Source organism: Canis aureus, chromosome 11 (assembly GCF_053574225.1).
Source record: "Canis aureus isolate CA01 chromosome 11, VMU_Caureus_v.1.0, whole genome shotgun sequence".
In the NCBI taxonomy this organism is placed as follows: domain Eukaryota; kingdom Metazoa; phylum Chordata; class Mammalia; order Carnivora; family Canidae; genus Canis; species Canis aureus.
In genome coordinates, this window is record NC_135621.1 from 67,726,335 (window position 1) to 67,741,568 (window position 15,234).

The 15,234-nt window shown below is 41.4% G+C and overlaps 1 protein-coding gene across 4 annotated transcripts in view; it reads right to left on the reverse strand.

The window, feature by feature from the left end:
- The window catches only part of SPRED2 (sprouty related EVH1 domain containing 2), a 115,258-nt gene that overhangs the window by 40,714 nt on the left and 59,310 nt on the right, over positions 1–15,234 (reverse strand). Inside the window, exon 1 of one of the 4 annotated variants that reach the window (XM_077915658.1) lies at positions 12,731–12,883. The exons of the other annotated variants lie outside the window; for them this stretch is intronic. Coding sequence (XP_077771784.1) covers positions 12,731–12,747 — 17 coding nt within the window. The 5' untranslated portion in view covers positions 12,748–12,883. Of the gene's footprint in view, positions 1–12,730; positions 12,884–15,234 lie in introns of those variants that run through there. 4 annotated transcript variants of the gene reach the window in all.

Here is a 15,234-nt window from a genome sequence, read left to right on the forward strand (position 1 = left end):
CAGATTTTTTTTTTTTTAATGGCTCTTTGGCAACTCTCCCTGCGTCAATATAACTTTCCTGAGCAAGTACCTCTTGAGGTAACTAATGCATACAGTTAGAAGAAAGGCCCCGCTGAGGTCAAGCCTGGAGTGATGGGGAAGGACAGGCTTGGTAGTTTACTGTGAGTGTGTGTGTGTGGGGATACACAATCAGTGAAGAAGCTAACCATTTTTCTTGAAATTTGAAGACTCTTTGCTCTAATTCCTACTAATAGCAGAAATCCTAATTTCCTCACCCTGGGAGGGGGGTGGGAATTAGGGAGCTGGAGATCCCTGAGCATGAGCCCTTAAATCCTAGGTGGGTGTCCTGGCCAACCACATGGGACCTCTATATTCTTATCTGTCCAGTATCTATATGGTGGGTAATTAATTACCTTGATAGCAGGCTGTGGAAGAGTTTAAATGATCTGAGTTCTATTTTACTTTTTTAAGATTTTATTTATTCAGGAGAGGCCGAGAGAGAGCGAGAGAGGCAAAGACACAGGCAGAGGGAGAAGCAGGCTCCATGCAGGGAGCCTGATGCAGGACTCGATCCCGGGTCCCCAGATCAGGCCCGGGGCTGAAGGCTGCACTAAACCGCTGGGCCATCCGGGCTGCCCTGATCTGAGTTTTAAAACACTGGTTCCCAAATATTAAACTCTGACAACAAAGAAGTAAATATGATACAATTTTTAATTTTTTAAAAAAATTACAATTCCACTGAATTCAACAAAGTCAAAAAATTTTCTGGAAAAGCTTTCTTTTGTAAAGCTCAGCATCAAATGATTCTCTGCTCTGTCACAAGTAAGAATTATACTAGCACAAAAGGGGTCTAACTCACATTTAGACTCTTGCTTTCAAGGCAAATCTATATACCAAACAAGACTTCCAAACCCAAGTGGACGTGTTGCCAGCCTGCCTCTGCTCCTTGCTCCTGTAACCCGCACGCTTAGGAAAGGAATCATATCTGCTAAGGCTAGTTACTGAAGCAACAAGATTAAACATATACATGTATATGCGTGTGTTTTATTTCAATGTGAATTCTATCTCTGCATTATGCACAGATCATCTCGATGTTAACACGGGAAATTTTAGGTTCAGGCAAACCATTTTAGCAAGTGAGGGTAAGATTTTTTTTTTTAAATCATAACAGCTTATTAAAGTTGTTAAAGTAGATACTGAAGATTTCGGAGTTTTTATCAAAAATCCTCAGAGCAGGGGGCATCCAGGTGGCTCAGTGGCTGAGTGTCTGCCTTCGGCTTAGGTCACGATCCCAGGGTGCTGGGATCCAGTCCTGCATCGGCTCTCTGTTCAGCAGGGAACCTGCTTCTTCCTCTCCCTCTGTGCAGGTGCTCACTCTCTTAAATAAATAAATAAAATCTTAAAAAAAAAAAATTTCACCAGAGCAGGACAACTTGGACCTGGGTAAACTACTTTAAAAATATATGTATATTCGAACTGAAATATAATGAATCTACTTCTCAGACTGGAATAGTTCTGTCCTGAAGGGCCGAGTTTCAGGGTGATCACACAGTAGGAAGTGGGGGTGAGGGAGGCCTGGGAGGAGAGAGGCCGAAGTCTGAATCTAGGTTTATGATTTTGCTTTTATTGTCGGCTGCTTTGCTGAGCCCAGAGTTCAGTGGAGTTCATAATTAATCAAGATCAAAGGATTACTAACTTAAAACAAACAAAATAACCCACCCCTGAAGAACTCTTTCTTCTTCCCCTACTTTTTACTCCGAAAGCAATAATTTTCTTTGACTTTCCCTCTGTTTTACACACCCTTCCAAAAATGGTATTTACGATCCACATTTAAACCCCCAAAGGCCAGCTAATGGAAATGTCAGATTACTAGGGAAAATTAACTCTCACCACATTAAAGTATATATGTAATAGAAACACTGGTACTTCAAAACACAAATGGCAAAGGGAGTTGTTTAAAGTTAATAATCTCCAATTCAGGTCTTTAAATTGCAGCCCTTGAACTTCCAAGTCTGACTTTCTCAGAATGTCTTTGCTTTCTTTCTCATTGAATTAGAGAAAACAAAGGAAGAGAGTATCTAATGATCCACATGCTGAAATGTTTAGGGAGAAACAGACTAGTATCTGTACCTACTTTGAAATACATTTAAAAATATATATACAACACGGCATCTTGGACGGAGAGAGGGGTGGACACATAGATGCCCAGGTGATAAAGCAGTAACAGCAAAATGTTAGCTGCAGACACGGGAGCTACTGAGTGTTGACTGTACACTTCTTTCTATCTTTCTCAACAGCTGAAGACTTTCATAAAAAGAAAATTTATGGTGCTGCACTATTTTTTTTTTTAAGATTTCATTTATTTATTGATGAGAGACACAGAGGCAGAGACAGAGGCAGAGGCAGAGGGAGAAGCAGGCTCCCTGAGAGGAGCCCCATGTGGGCCTTGATCCCAGGACCCCGGGGTCACGACCTAAGCCAAAGGCAGAGACACTCAACTGCTGAGCCACCCAGGCATCCCTACTGCTGTACTATCATCCTAAATGGAGATCAACACTAAACCTAGAAGATGTTGATAATGGTACTAAAAAGTCAGCCTACTTTCCATGTGGTCCAGGTCACATTTCTCATTTTGCTCATTTGCTACTCCCCTCACTGCCCATCCTGAAGGAAACCACGGTGAAAAGGTCAGGAAATTACCAAACTATGTTAATTACCGAATTCCTAAATCTACAATATCCTTTATGAGCTAGTCCTTAATAAAACCTGCTCTCACACAAAAGTGATACTGTAGCCCAGAAAGAAGAAAGTCAGTCAGAATGTTGAGCTAGCAACAGGCTGACTAGCTCTTAGGAGCCTCCCTGCCTCTGCTCCCGAAGGATCTACTGGACCTAGATGCCCTTTCAGATGGCAAGAATTACCAATTCATTCTTTCCCTTTCTTCTAAGCTTCCGCCACCTCCTTCAACAGAGACGAAAAGCTTAACACAAAGAAACAAAGCACATGCAAGGCATCTGTTCTCCCCGAAGAATTCTGGACCTCTTCCTTTCCCAGTAGAGCCCGGGATACAGGTGGGCCTGAGGGTGGAGTTTAGGTCTTCAATCAAGACTATGAAGAGCTACACAAACAAGTCAGATATGTATTTTTTTTAAGCTAGGGGGAAAAAAATTGTAGAAACCATCTACTCCAGACCCCTTGCTTAGAAAAACTGTAATCCAGACACAAGGGAGTTGTTCAAGGTCACTGGCCTTGGGGGCAGATAAATGACTAAGATCTAATCTTGGTAAACAGCCCACATCATTTTTTTTTTTTTTCAAAGGTTCCTATGTGGTGACACAGGTTTCCCGTATCTAACCTAGGCGATCTAGCGGGTATAAAATCTTCTCGTTGGTCTCTTCCAGTTTCTTTTTTGTTGTTTTTAAAGATTTTATTTATTTATTCATGATAGATACAAAGAGAGAGAGAGAGAGAAAGAGAGACAGAGACAGAGACACGGGCAGAGGGAGAAGCAGGCTGCATGCAGGGAGCCTGATGTGGGACTCAATCTGGGTCTCCAGGATCACACCCTGGGCCGAAGACAGGCGCTTTAACCGCTGAGCCACCGGGCTGTCCCGGTCTCTTCCAGTTTCTTGTACAGGAAACTGACTGTCAAAGGAATCATATGGAGAAATGAGGAGGCATCACTAATGACACTGCCACGTGAATGAAATGACGAGCTGGGGGAGAGGCTGGGAGGTCCTCCTCAACCCTTCCAGCAGTAGAGGCACCATCTTCATTCAGATCAGTCAGCAGACACAACCTCTACTGCACAACTCCTTCTCCCTCTTGGGTGGGATACCCAGACTCTACAATCTGAGAGTGAACCTCAGTTTCTTCATATGCAAAATGAGGGACAGGGTCCAATGACCTTTGAGGTCCTTTCAATTTTGGCCACCCCTTTAAACTTTGTGTAAAAGGGGGGGGGGGTTGAAAGTCCTTCAGCTGTGCCAGAGGGCTTAGCAAACCTAAGTCACCCAAATACTCTACAAAAGCAGATCAGAAAACTTGCAGGAGCAAAATGCTACCGAAAACGCTTTTTTTTTTTTTTTAAAGATTTTATTTATTTATTTATTCATGAGAGACACAGAGAGAGAGAGAGAGAGAGGCAGAGACAGAGGCAGAAGGAGAAGCAGGCTCCACGCAGGGAGCCCAATGTGGGACTCCATCCCAGATCCCAGGATCACACCCTGAGCCTAAGGCAGATACTCAACCACTGAGCCACCCAGGTGTTCCCCCAAAAACATACTTTGATTTGGGGGAGAAAATAAAACCCTTGAAACTACAGAGACCTGAAACCACACCAAACTAACAGATATGCTCTCTCGGTACAAGTAGCACTGGGCAATTATAAGGTTCTCAGGAGCAAACACAACTATTGAAGTATTTCTTAAAAAAAAAAAAAAAATGAAAATGGAGTTTTAACAAGTTTCATAAGATCTTTAAAAAAAACAGACACAATGTAGCCATCTAGCTGGGTTTACCCATCCACAAATGGGAGATGCTCTTTAGCCACGTGGAAGAAAATCCCCAAGACATATTTATGAACCAAATGCAGGCAAAGAGGAGAAAAGGGATGTGCTGCTCCCTTTCTCCCAAATAGTTCATCCTGTGCGCTTTACTCAACTGACTCAAGACTGATGCTCCAGTACCAAATCTTCATTACCTTCAGAGAGAAAGGAAAAAAATGTTAAGAAAAGGTAATGGAGAACTGCCTAACTAGTCAATGTGGAGAGACATTTACTATATAGACCTTTGATAAAGCAACTCGGTGCTGGTTTGGTCCAGGCTCCCTCAACGTCACCAATGAGTTCTGGTCTAAAAATTTTCTTGTAAACTGGACTATATTTTTCCCACAGGAAAAAAAAAACACATTAAATGGTGAGCATCGGGATTCCCAATCCAGTCTAAAAGCCTAACCAAACCCTAAAATACATGAATCACAGTTATATTCCCAAATGGTTTTGACTGCTAAGAGTCTCCTTGACAGGGATGCCTGGGTGGCTCAGCAGTTGAGCGTCTGCCTTTGGCTCAGGGCGTGATCCTAAGATCCGGGATCGGGTCCCACATCGGGCTCCCTGTGTGGAGCCTGCTTCTCCCTCTGCCTGTGTTTCTGCCTCTCTCTCTCTCTGTTTCTCTCATGAATAAATAAATAAAATCATAAAAAAAAAAAAGTTTCCTTGACAGAAGCCTTGTTGCCCACCTTCTGTGGAACAGCCAGTTCTATTCAGCTCTCACTAAGCGTGTTCCTATCCGATGGGGGTGGGGGGTGGGAGAAAAGGGGTAAGCAAGGAGGAATCCCTAAACTTTTTTTAAAGATTTTATTTATTTATTTATTCATGAGAGACACAGAGAAAGAGACAGAGACACAGGCAGAGGGAGCAGGCTCCCCATGAGGACTCAATCCCAGGACCCTGGGATCACAATCTGAGCCAAAGGCAGATGCTCAACCACTGGGCCACCCAGATGCCCCTCTCAACTTCTGATTTAGGCTTCATCTAGGACCCCTGGATCTTGACCAGCCCTAAAAAAGGCCAACTTGATGATCACGTGCTAGGAAGACTGAGAAATCTTTTCACCTCAACAGCAGATAAACCAAAGGAAAGCACTTTAGTTAACCTAACTTGGGATGACTGGCTTAAATGCAAATGTAACAATGGTACATGGTATGACTGCTACAGTTTAGGAATTCCAAATTCGGTGTCCCTGAGGAAACTGTTCTGTCCTGTGGTGCCGGTGACTGTTGGTCAACAATAAAGAAGGACAAAACAAGCATCGGGCTCACAGGCTAATCGCCCGGCAGCGGATTCTTGACTAGTTCTTCACCACAACAGAGACAGGATTTGACCTTACGAGGGCAATTTCCTTCCGAGCTATTGCAAAACAGCCATCCACTCAGGAACATGTGCTTCTAGGAAGTTACTCTCCTGCCATAAGAGAACAAGGCAATAAGAGAAAAGTGTAGGCCAACTAGCTACCAAGCTTGCTCACCGGTGAACACCATATTCTTAAAATATTATTTCATTTATGGGAGAGTATGCTAGTTTCAGTTCAAAAAGAACTTCCAAGGAACTCTAGAGCTACCCTCACACAACAAAGTCTACCAGCCTGGGGAAGGACTGGAAGCGGTTTTATTTCAAGACCCATGATCTTGAGTGAGTCTTGAAATGGAGACCTTAGAAGGCGAAGCTGCTTACCTGACCGGGCTTTCTTGACCATCACCACCATGTTTGCTTCAGGGAGCCCAACCAGGCATTCAGTGGTGGCTAAAGACCACTGCTTGAGGCAAGGCAACTGAGTGGCCATGGCCAACCACCCACAGCGCTTTACGGACAGTGGCAGGCTGTACAGCCAAGGAGATGTAATTACACTACCTTAAAGTCATGCTGTCACTGTTGGCTGCCATTTAATATTGGAAGAAAGAAGAAAAGGGCTCCTGTCTTAATGTCATTCAAGAGGAACTACCCACAGCTCATTTCATTCACCAGTGTGCTTCCGCCACCTCCCAGGCCTAAGCTCACCTCGAGGAAAGTCACGATCCTCGAAGTCACTGTGGATACACTCTCCCAGATCGAGAATTGCTACCTACCCAGCAATTTCCCACAGTGAGTAACCTGGCATATGGAAACTCTGGTGTAAACTGAAAAGGCTGGATAAACATAAGGTGATATGATAAAATGACACTTTTTCTGGTGTGTTTGCATACAGAGGATTAACTAACATTTATTGAAAGTCAATTCCTATCTCAAAAGGCAATTAATTTCACATCTATGCTCACTGCAGCATTACTCTCAACAGCCAAAAGGCAAAAACAACCTAAATGTCTTTCAAGGGATGACTGGATAGAGAAAATGTAGAATGCATACACAGAACATTTTTCATATGAAAAAAAAGAGAGAGAGAGAGAGAGAAATCCTGTCATTTGCTACAACATGGTAGAACCCTGACATTATACTAAGTGAAATAAGCCAGTCTCCAAATTACAAACACCGCATGATTCCACTTTCTAAAGTAGTCAAACTCATAGAAACAGGAAGTAGAATGGTGATTGTGAAGGTCTAGGACAAGGGAGAAATGGGGAGTTGTTTACTGGGTATAGTTTCAGTTCTGGAAGATGAAAAAGTTCTAGAGATTATTTGTACACCAATGTGCATATGATGAAAGTACTACGTACTCAAAAATTGCTAAGGTGGTCTATTTAATTTATTTATTTGCCTATTATTAAAGAAAAAAAAAGATAACCAATCTAAGAAACAAGAAGGGGACATGTGAAATACATATACTCAAGAAGGACCCCAAATGCAGGAATTTGGGGTTTAGGCTAAGAAATGTTTTTGTAGTCTTTAAGAAGTAAACACTGCCACTTAAAAAAAAGAAAAAAAAAAAAAAAAAAAACAAGGGCACCTGGCTGTCTTAGTCAGTAGAGCATGTGACTTTCAATGTCGGGGTTGTAAGTTTGAGCCCCATGTCGGGTGTAGAGATTGCTGAAAAATAGACTCTTTAAAACATGGGGGATCCCTGGGTGGCGCAGTGGTTTGGTGCCTGCCTTTGGCCCAGGGCGCGATCCTGGGAGACCCTGGATCGAATCCCACGTCGGGCTCCCGGTGCATGGAGCCTGCTTCTCCCTCTGCCTGTGTCTCTGCCTCTCTCTCTCTCTCTCTCCCTCTCTCTGTGTGACTATCATAAATAAATAAAAATTTATTAAAAAAAAAATCTTTAAAACAAAACCAAACCAACAACCACCCACAAAACTCCCTCCTGATTATCAAGTCAGCATATGTCCATTGTGCAAACTATTATACATCATGAGCACCCTTTAAGCTAGAAACATTCTTTTACACTATAAGGAACAATGAACAAATTTGTAAGACCTTCACAAAGTAACTATAAATGGAAGATCTTATGCTTCAAATATAAATGTAAGTGTGGCCTACGCTTTGTTCTTTCGGATACAAGGCGGATCACATATATGAAAAACACAAACATTTCCTTTGTAATTGGTTTTACAGAGATAAAAATGGCTTTTCTTATAAAATCACATCAAAGAACAGAGGAAAGTTAAATATAACAGACCTTCCCCTAATTGTTAGCTCTAACAAATTCCCCTCATCCTTAACCAATTATATTCGAATAGAAGTCTTATCATGTTTACAATATAAGTGACACAATCCCTAAAAAATATTTCATATTAGTCCTTTTTACTAACCTGTTTCTAAGATTATTAAAACACAGACACACAAAATCACAGACTTTCTAACAGTTCTATTTCTTTAACATGAGGGTTAGCGATGTTTTTAATATTTCTCAAAGCAGGAAAAAAGGGGCTGTTTTATTTTTCTCTGGAACAAGTTCCTGCCAGATTTTGCACATTGCAGTTCTTTGGCGATGTGATGAGAACACATGCCCACCCACAGACACTAATTTTGCTCTTCACCCTTCCCAAGCAGCCTTTATGACACATGCTGTCTGCGCTCCATTTCATGGAATTCAAGAGGCCCAGTCAAACAGCAGGCCTCGTGGGGCTAGAGCAAGGGCAGGCAACCCATCTCTTTCACTGGATGGGTACAAGGAACATGTGTTTGAACGAAAACCACAAAAAAGCCAAAAACCCAGCTTGGACATCTCCAATGTGAAAAATCTTTACAACTGCATGAATTAGCACTGAAAACTTAAAAGTCATCTCTTGGGTTGAAATCTGGAAAGAAATAGTATCTTGTTGTGGTTCCCTGCATACTGAGCGCTGTGAAGACGATGTAGCTCACTCCCTGTGCTGCTGTCAGAGTGTGAGGCAAAGAAGGTAGAGCTGTCACGGAAGCCAAAAGCTCTTTCAGGAAGGGCTGGAGTGCCAGCCTGGTTCTCAAGCATTCGCTTTCTCTATGGTAATCATTAATTACAAAGAAATGTTGGTGATTAAGAATCCAACTGAGAACGGGCATGGCTTCCCTAATTGTCCCACATATACCCTAAAGACAATCTGGGCACAGATGACAATGCAAACAAGCTGTTAGCAAATTTATATCTGAAAGAATGCTCAGGATGAAGAAAAGTTCATGCTGGTTGGATAAGACAGTGGTCGTTCACCCCATATGTGGGTCCTTAAGAGCGAGGTTTATATGTCCTAAGAGGGCTGTTCTGTACTTGTCTCTGGCTTTTCTGAGACACAACAGGAAAGCTGTCATTTCCAGATAATGATACAAGATTTACCTACAAGTGCTGCTAATCCCAAGCACTATGTAGGCAGAGTGACCATACACTTCGGATGTGGGGAGGACAGTGTAACAGCAGAAGAGTGGACAGGTCCAGCTCTCCCCTTGGGGGGCTGGAGTTACCACTGCTCATCCACCTGTACAGCTAGAGAAGATTATAAACTCACGAAACAGGTCTTTCTAGACACAAATATGTGTTTTTTAAATGTTGATTAATTAATTTTAGTAATGTCTATTTCTTTTCTTTTTCTTTTTTAGATTTTATTTATTTATTCATTCATGAAACACATACACAGAGAGAGGCAGAGACACAGGCAGAGAGAGAAGCAGGCTCCATGCCGGGAGCCTGATATGGGACTCGATCCCGGGTCTCCAGGATCACGCCCTGGACCAAAGGCAGGCGCTAAGACACTGAGCCACCCAGGAATCCCAGTAATGTCCATTTCCAATGTGGTGCTAGAACTCACGTCACTAAGATCGAATCCTATGCTCTTCTAAGCCAGCCAGGTGCCCCAATCTATAGTGATTCTAAATAAACAGGTTTTTATTAAATGGTTACCGAATTCATTACAGCTTTGAGTTATTAAATATAATTTTAAAAGATGCTAAAGAGGGGAGGGGTCTCCAACTCCCTAAGATATGGAAAAACTATCTTTGATGTTTACTACTAATCTGTTCCAATAAAATATCCTGGACACTCTAAGCCTTGAGGATTCAAATGCTCTCCCCGACTGCCACTCCTCAAAGAAGAAACCAAGAAAGTAAGTAAATAAATAAATCCTTCATCTGAGGTTGTCACTCTACTTGGCTCAAAAAACATGGCCTCCAAAACTATCAAATGAATTTTTTTTGTTTTGTTTTTACTAGGGAAGTTCTTTCTCAGTATCCATCCAAGAAGAGTTAGATTCTGAAGAACCAAGAGGGAATAGCTAAAAGTTGCTTCTACACAGAGCAATTAGTGGCTCCAGATTATAGACTCCAGTAAATCTATGAATAAAAAAAAAAAAACAAAAAAACAACAACAAAAAAAAAGACCAGGAGGCAGCTATTACCAATAACGATGAACCACACTGAAGAGGGAACGAAAGCAAGGAGAGGGCTGGGCCCAGATCACTGGCATTTTTTAATTTAACACCACCTGGCACATAGCTCTGAACGTAGGCAGCATCTCACTCAATACCTATTGATTGCTTCCAAATTGAATGATATGAGACCCCTGGTACTGGCCATGGCTCTGTATTCCTTTTCTCTCAAAAGAGGATGAAGGAACCTAAAAAACATGTAGTCACTCTGGATCAACAGCTCATGGTGCTTAACGGCACAGGGGCCTCTGAGAACGGTGGCTACAACCCTAGGGGTGATTGTCCTTGCCAAATCACAGTCATCAAGATGCCCTGAGTGGGTAATGAAACCAAAGCTGAACAAAACCTATGTTGCCCTAAAATCATCTGGACAGGATCTGAGTCGCGACTATATAAATCACAGGGAAAGTAAGTTATTTTCACTGAAAATTCCAATACAGAAATTTAGACGAAATTTAGACAAAATGTTTTTATGTACCTGCCTGTAACCATTTTCTGTAGGCCTCAAGGGGGGGGGGGGGGAGAAGAAAGATCAAACAAAGCCTAAGATTTCAGGGAAATCAGAGCAGATGAGTTATTCTAGCTTTAATTCACGTTTTTAAGTCACTTATTTTTCTGATGACTTCTAACAGTGAAACTTGAGCCATGACACCCACCAAAGCAGCAGGAGAACCCCATCCACTAGAAGACCACAAATTCAGGGTTTAGTTCAAGCTAACATTTTTAAAGTAGCCTTTCTTCTGCAACTTAAAAAAAAAAAAAAAAAAAAAAGTCAATGAGAAGGAATAAAAAGCCTTACTTTGAATCTGAAGTATTTTTTAATACCACCAAACGCTATTATTAACTATGCACTATGCACGATACAAGCATGTATACACATACACATATAAAAATAAGCACTACAGATGTGGGCAGGAAAATTCTTAGCAAAACCCCCACATATTTCAAATACTGTTCTTCTTCATTATTGTCCTCTACCATAATTAGCATGTTACAGCATAACAGGTGGCTTTCATTTATAGAATGCAAAATTAATGAAATTTGGAGATGGTCCTGTCTTCAAAAACAAATTGGCTATTCTAAAAAAAAAAAAAAAAAAAAAAAAAAAGCAAAAAGCACACCTCCTAATGTACTGAACAGAAACAAAACAAACCCCCTTCATGCTTGCGTTCCATATTATCTAAATTTCTGAATGTATTCAAATAGGTAAATTTAATACATTTACGGACAGTTTGGAGTACACGTCCCTCAAGGAAAACAAGTCATTATGACGGGCTTTACAAGAATGGAGAAGAGACAACAAAGACTGCCTACATTTCCAGCTTGGTAAGCCTAGATCTGCTTAATGCTCTCTGAGTGATAACAGAATTTACCACCATAGATGGAGCTGCTCTGCAAATGTTAAATCTTAGGCAAATTTGTGGGCAGTTGTGTTATGGGGTCCTGACCCAGCCATTCTGGACAGACAGACCAGAAAAGCATAAATAGTGCCACTATAAACTAAGTATAGCATCTGTCCCTAACAAGTAGGACACAAAAAGTATTTTTTAGAAATATGAGGAGACACTCAATGGACTGTCAACACACAGAGGAATGTTTAATATACTCAAATAAACAAGATCTGTGCCTTAACGAGTCAGGCATTGTTTAAATTTAGTGAGTGAAGAAAGAGAGAAGGTCAGACAGGCGACACGGCTTCCCAATTATGCAGAACAATCCTTCAGATCATGTGAAAGCTATAATTAAATGTTGTTACCAACCCCTCACTACCCTTTCTCCCACCTAGAAAAGTAATGCATGAATTCAGCATGAGCAGATTATGATTTGCAAAAATTAGACATACTCAGTAGGGGAATAAAGCTTTCTTGCATTAAGTCATGTATCTTGAAGGATAAGAAAAATCACAATATTAAAAATAAATCAAAAAAAAAAAAAGAAAAGAAATCCAACATAATAAACACAATGATTACTCCTAGACCAGATCCATTAGACCACCTCTGGGTTTTCTTTCTTTCTTTCTTCTTCTTCTTCTTCTTTTTTTTTAATTTATTAAAAGTTTTAAGCTACCCACCCAAAAGGTATACCACACCTCTGCAAGCTGTTCCTTAGGTAGAGTCCTTTAAACTCAGGGCTTTAAAAAAGGGATGAGTTCACCTGAATATCTAAAGAGAAATTTGTTTGCAGCGAGGGAGATGAGTGGACAAGAGCTCTGTCCATCTGAAGACCAGTGGTAACCTATCTGTCCTTGCATGTGAGCACACGCACACGCACACACATACACACACACTTCAGTTCCTTCCAATTAGAATCATTTTTTTCCTCCCTTAAAAAATGCTAAATTATCGGAAAGGTTAGGTAGAAGAGAACAAGGAGAAAATAAAGTTCACGTAAACAGTGAGCACATACCTGCCGGGTGATGCCATTTCCTCTACATTGTAGAGCCCAAGTGCTGGGTATTAGCATTATTGCTACTATAAAGCTTCCGATAAAAATGGATGGTCTCTTGCGGACCTGAGAACCAGCTGGCTGCTTGAAAAGTGGTTTCCCCCATATATGATTCAGTCTCCTTGACAAATATACTGCATCGTACTGGATGAGTCATCCGAGGGTTAGTCCGCATTTTATAGGCCTGTTGTGTCATTACTCACATTCAACATCCTGCTTCTCAAAAGTGGAAGCTGGAAGCCTGACAGCTGACAGATGCTTTTTCCAATTAAAATATTGTTTAAAAAAATTCCTGTAAGTTATGATTATCAATCATTGATGATACTATGAAATGCCCAGGAAGCAAATGGCACAGCTCAATACCTGAGAATACAGTGGTAGAACCACAGGCTCAAATTGCTTACCCGCCCCCATCTCCAAACCAAATAATTTGGTTCAGAGCTGAGAGCAAGGACTCCTCTCTTTTAAGATATCAGTGAATTAGTATAGGCACAGACCCTGTTGATTCTTACGTTGTAAGTTAACCCAGCTGCGGGAGCTCTTGTAAAAACTACACATCAAAATTTTGGTCCTGGTTAATCCTGTCAAGTGGGAGAGTGGCACTGTATTTATAAAAATGTCTACTTCTTAAAGTTTTTTTTAGGAATGAAATGATGGGATATCTGGGATTTGTTATGAATATTTTAGCTAAAGCGGGGGGGTGGTAAGGAAATGTGGTAAAATCTTCATCGTTGCTACATCTGTAGTACGTAATATGGGGATTGGCTATATTATTCTCTCTTCTTGAGTTATCCAAAGATTTTTATAATAACTTGTTTTAAAAATTAAAGGTTTCTTTCCTAGTCCCTACAGTCTAATTTGTACCCAAACAAGGCACTTTTCTAGTTGGTACGAACCTATCATATGTGTGAATGGCCACCATTCACAGAGTGCAACCAACTGACCATGGGCGTGGGAGTTTCCAGCTTGAAGATATGACACACATGTCCAAAGGCCACTGTGAGAGCTGTATCCACCCAATGAACAAATGCCTGGTGCTCTCCCCTCCCAAGACTATCTAGTGGTTGTTCCTTATGCTTCCTTTGAGGACACAAGCCCCAGTCTCATTCGTGAGCTCAATGTTGACATTACAAGGGAGAGGTTACTATTTCCAGCTTCCTTATATGGTTTTGGAAACACTCCATGAGAGGTTATGTAAGTCACATCCATAGTCCCCTTATACCAACACATCTCTTTGTAAGGTAGCAGTGTTTGCTCGACTCACTTTATGCTCAAATTGGGTTACTTAAACCATCTGAGGGAGGAAGAGAGCTTTGATTTCATGCCTGGAAAAAAAAAAATAGATATGGAGGCTCCAATGTATGTTAAACAAAACCACCATTGAAACTAGGTGTTGTTTTAAAAATCGTCCTTGTTGACATGTTCTGAAAGTGTGACAAGTCACCACAGGAAACTTAAAACACAGAGGTCCTATGACAGCCTAGGACCTCTGAACTGCTTCCTTGAGTTCTGAATCCAAAGGACAGGAGGGTGTGTCGGGTCAAGGCCAGTCCTCAAAAGACATTGCTCAAGTGGACTGAAAACATGCAACAAATGGTTGTGATGGTCCCCACAGAACATCAACTGACAAATGAATCCAATGAATCCAAACTGCTTAGGACCATGTGTAGACCTGAGCTGAATGAAGCCCTTCTTGGTTCTACATATTCTTTCCTCATAAAGGCTGCAAGCTACAGGCTTATCAAAATGCCCCCTTGCAGCTAAATGAAAACTTTTCACATTTGCAGAACACAGTTTACAATAGGCAGAAATGGGGAGAAATTCAAAAACCTCTAGCCTAATTTGAGTTTCTATACGTAATTTGAAGAAATAAACGTATAGTTCATTAAAGAATGTATAAATCAAATTTAATTAAAAATTTAAAAGCGAGACCCTGGGTGGCTCGGTGGTTGAGGATCTGTCTTTGGCTAAGGTCCTGATTCCAGGGTCCTGGGATCGAGTCCCACATCGGGCTCCCAACAGGGAGTCTGCTTCTCCCTCTGTCTCTGCCTCTGTCTCTCATGAATCAATAATCTTTTTAAAAAAATATAAAAGTAATGGTAATAATAATGTGTACACATAAACATATGCACACACACACACACAGAATGAGAACACGGCAATTATGGTAAAATGTTAACAAATGGGGAACTGGATATCAACGAGTCCTTCCGAGGCGCCTGGGTGGCTCAGTCAGTTAAGCATCTGACTCCTGGTTTCGACTCAGGTCATGATCTCGGGTTGTGATGCTCACAGGATCATCAGCCCAGCCCCGCGGTGGGCTCCATGCGCAGCGCACAGTCTGCCCAAGATTCCCTCCCTCTTCCTCTGCCCCTCTCCCTCCATTTATATGGGTGCACACGTGCGTGCTCACTCTCAGACAGATAGATATATAGATACATAGATAGATACAACCTTTTTTAAAG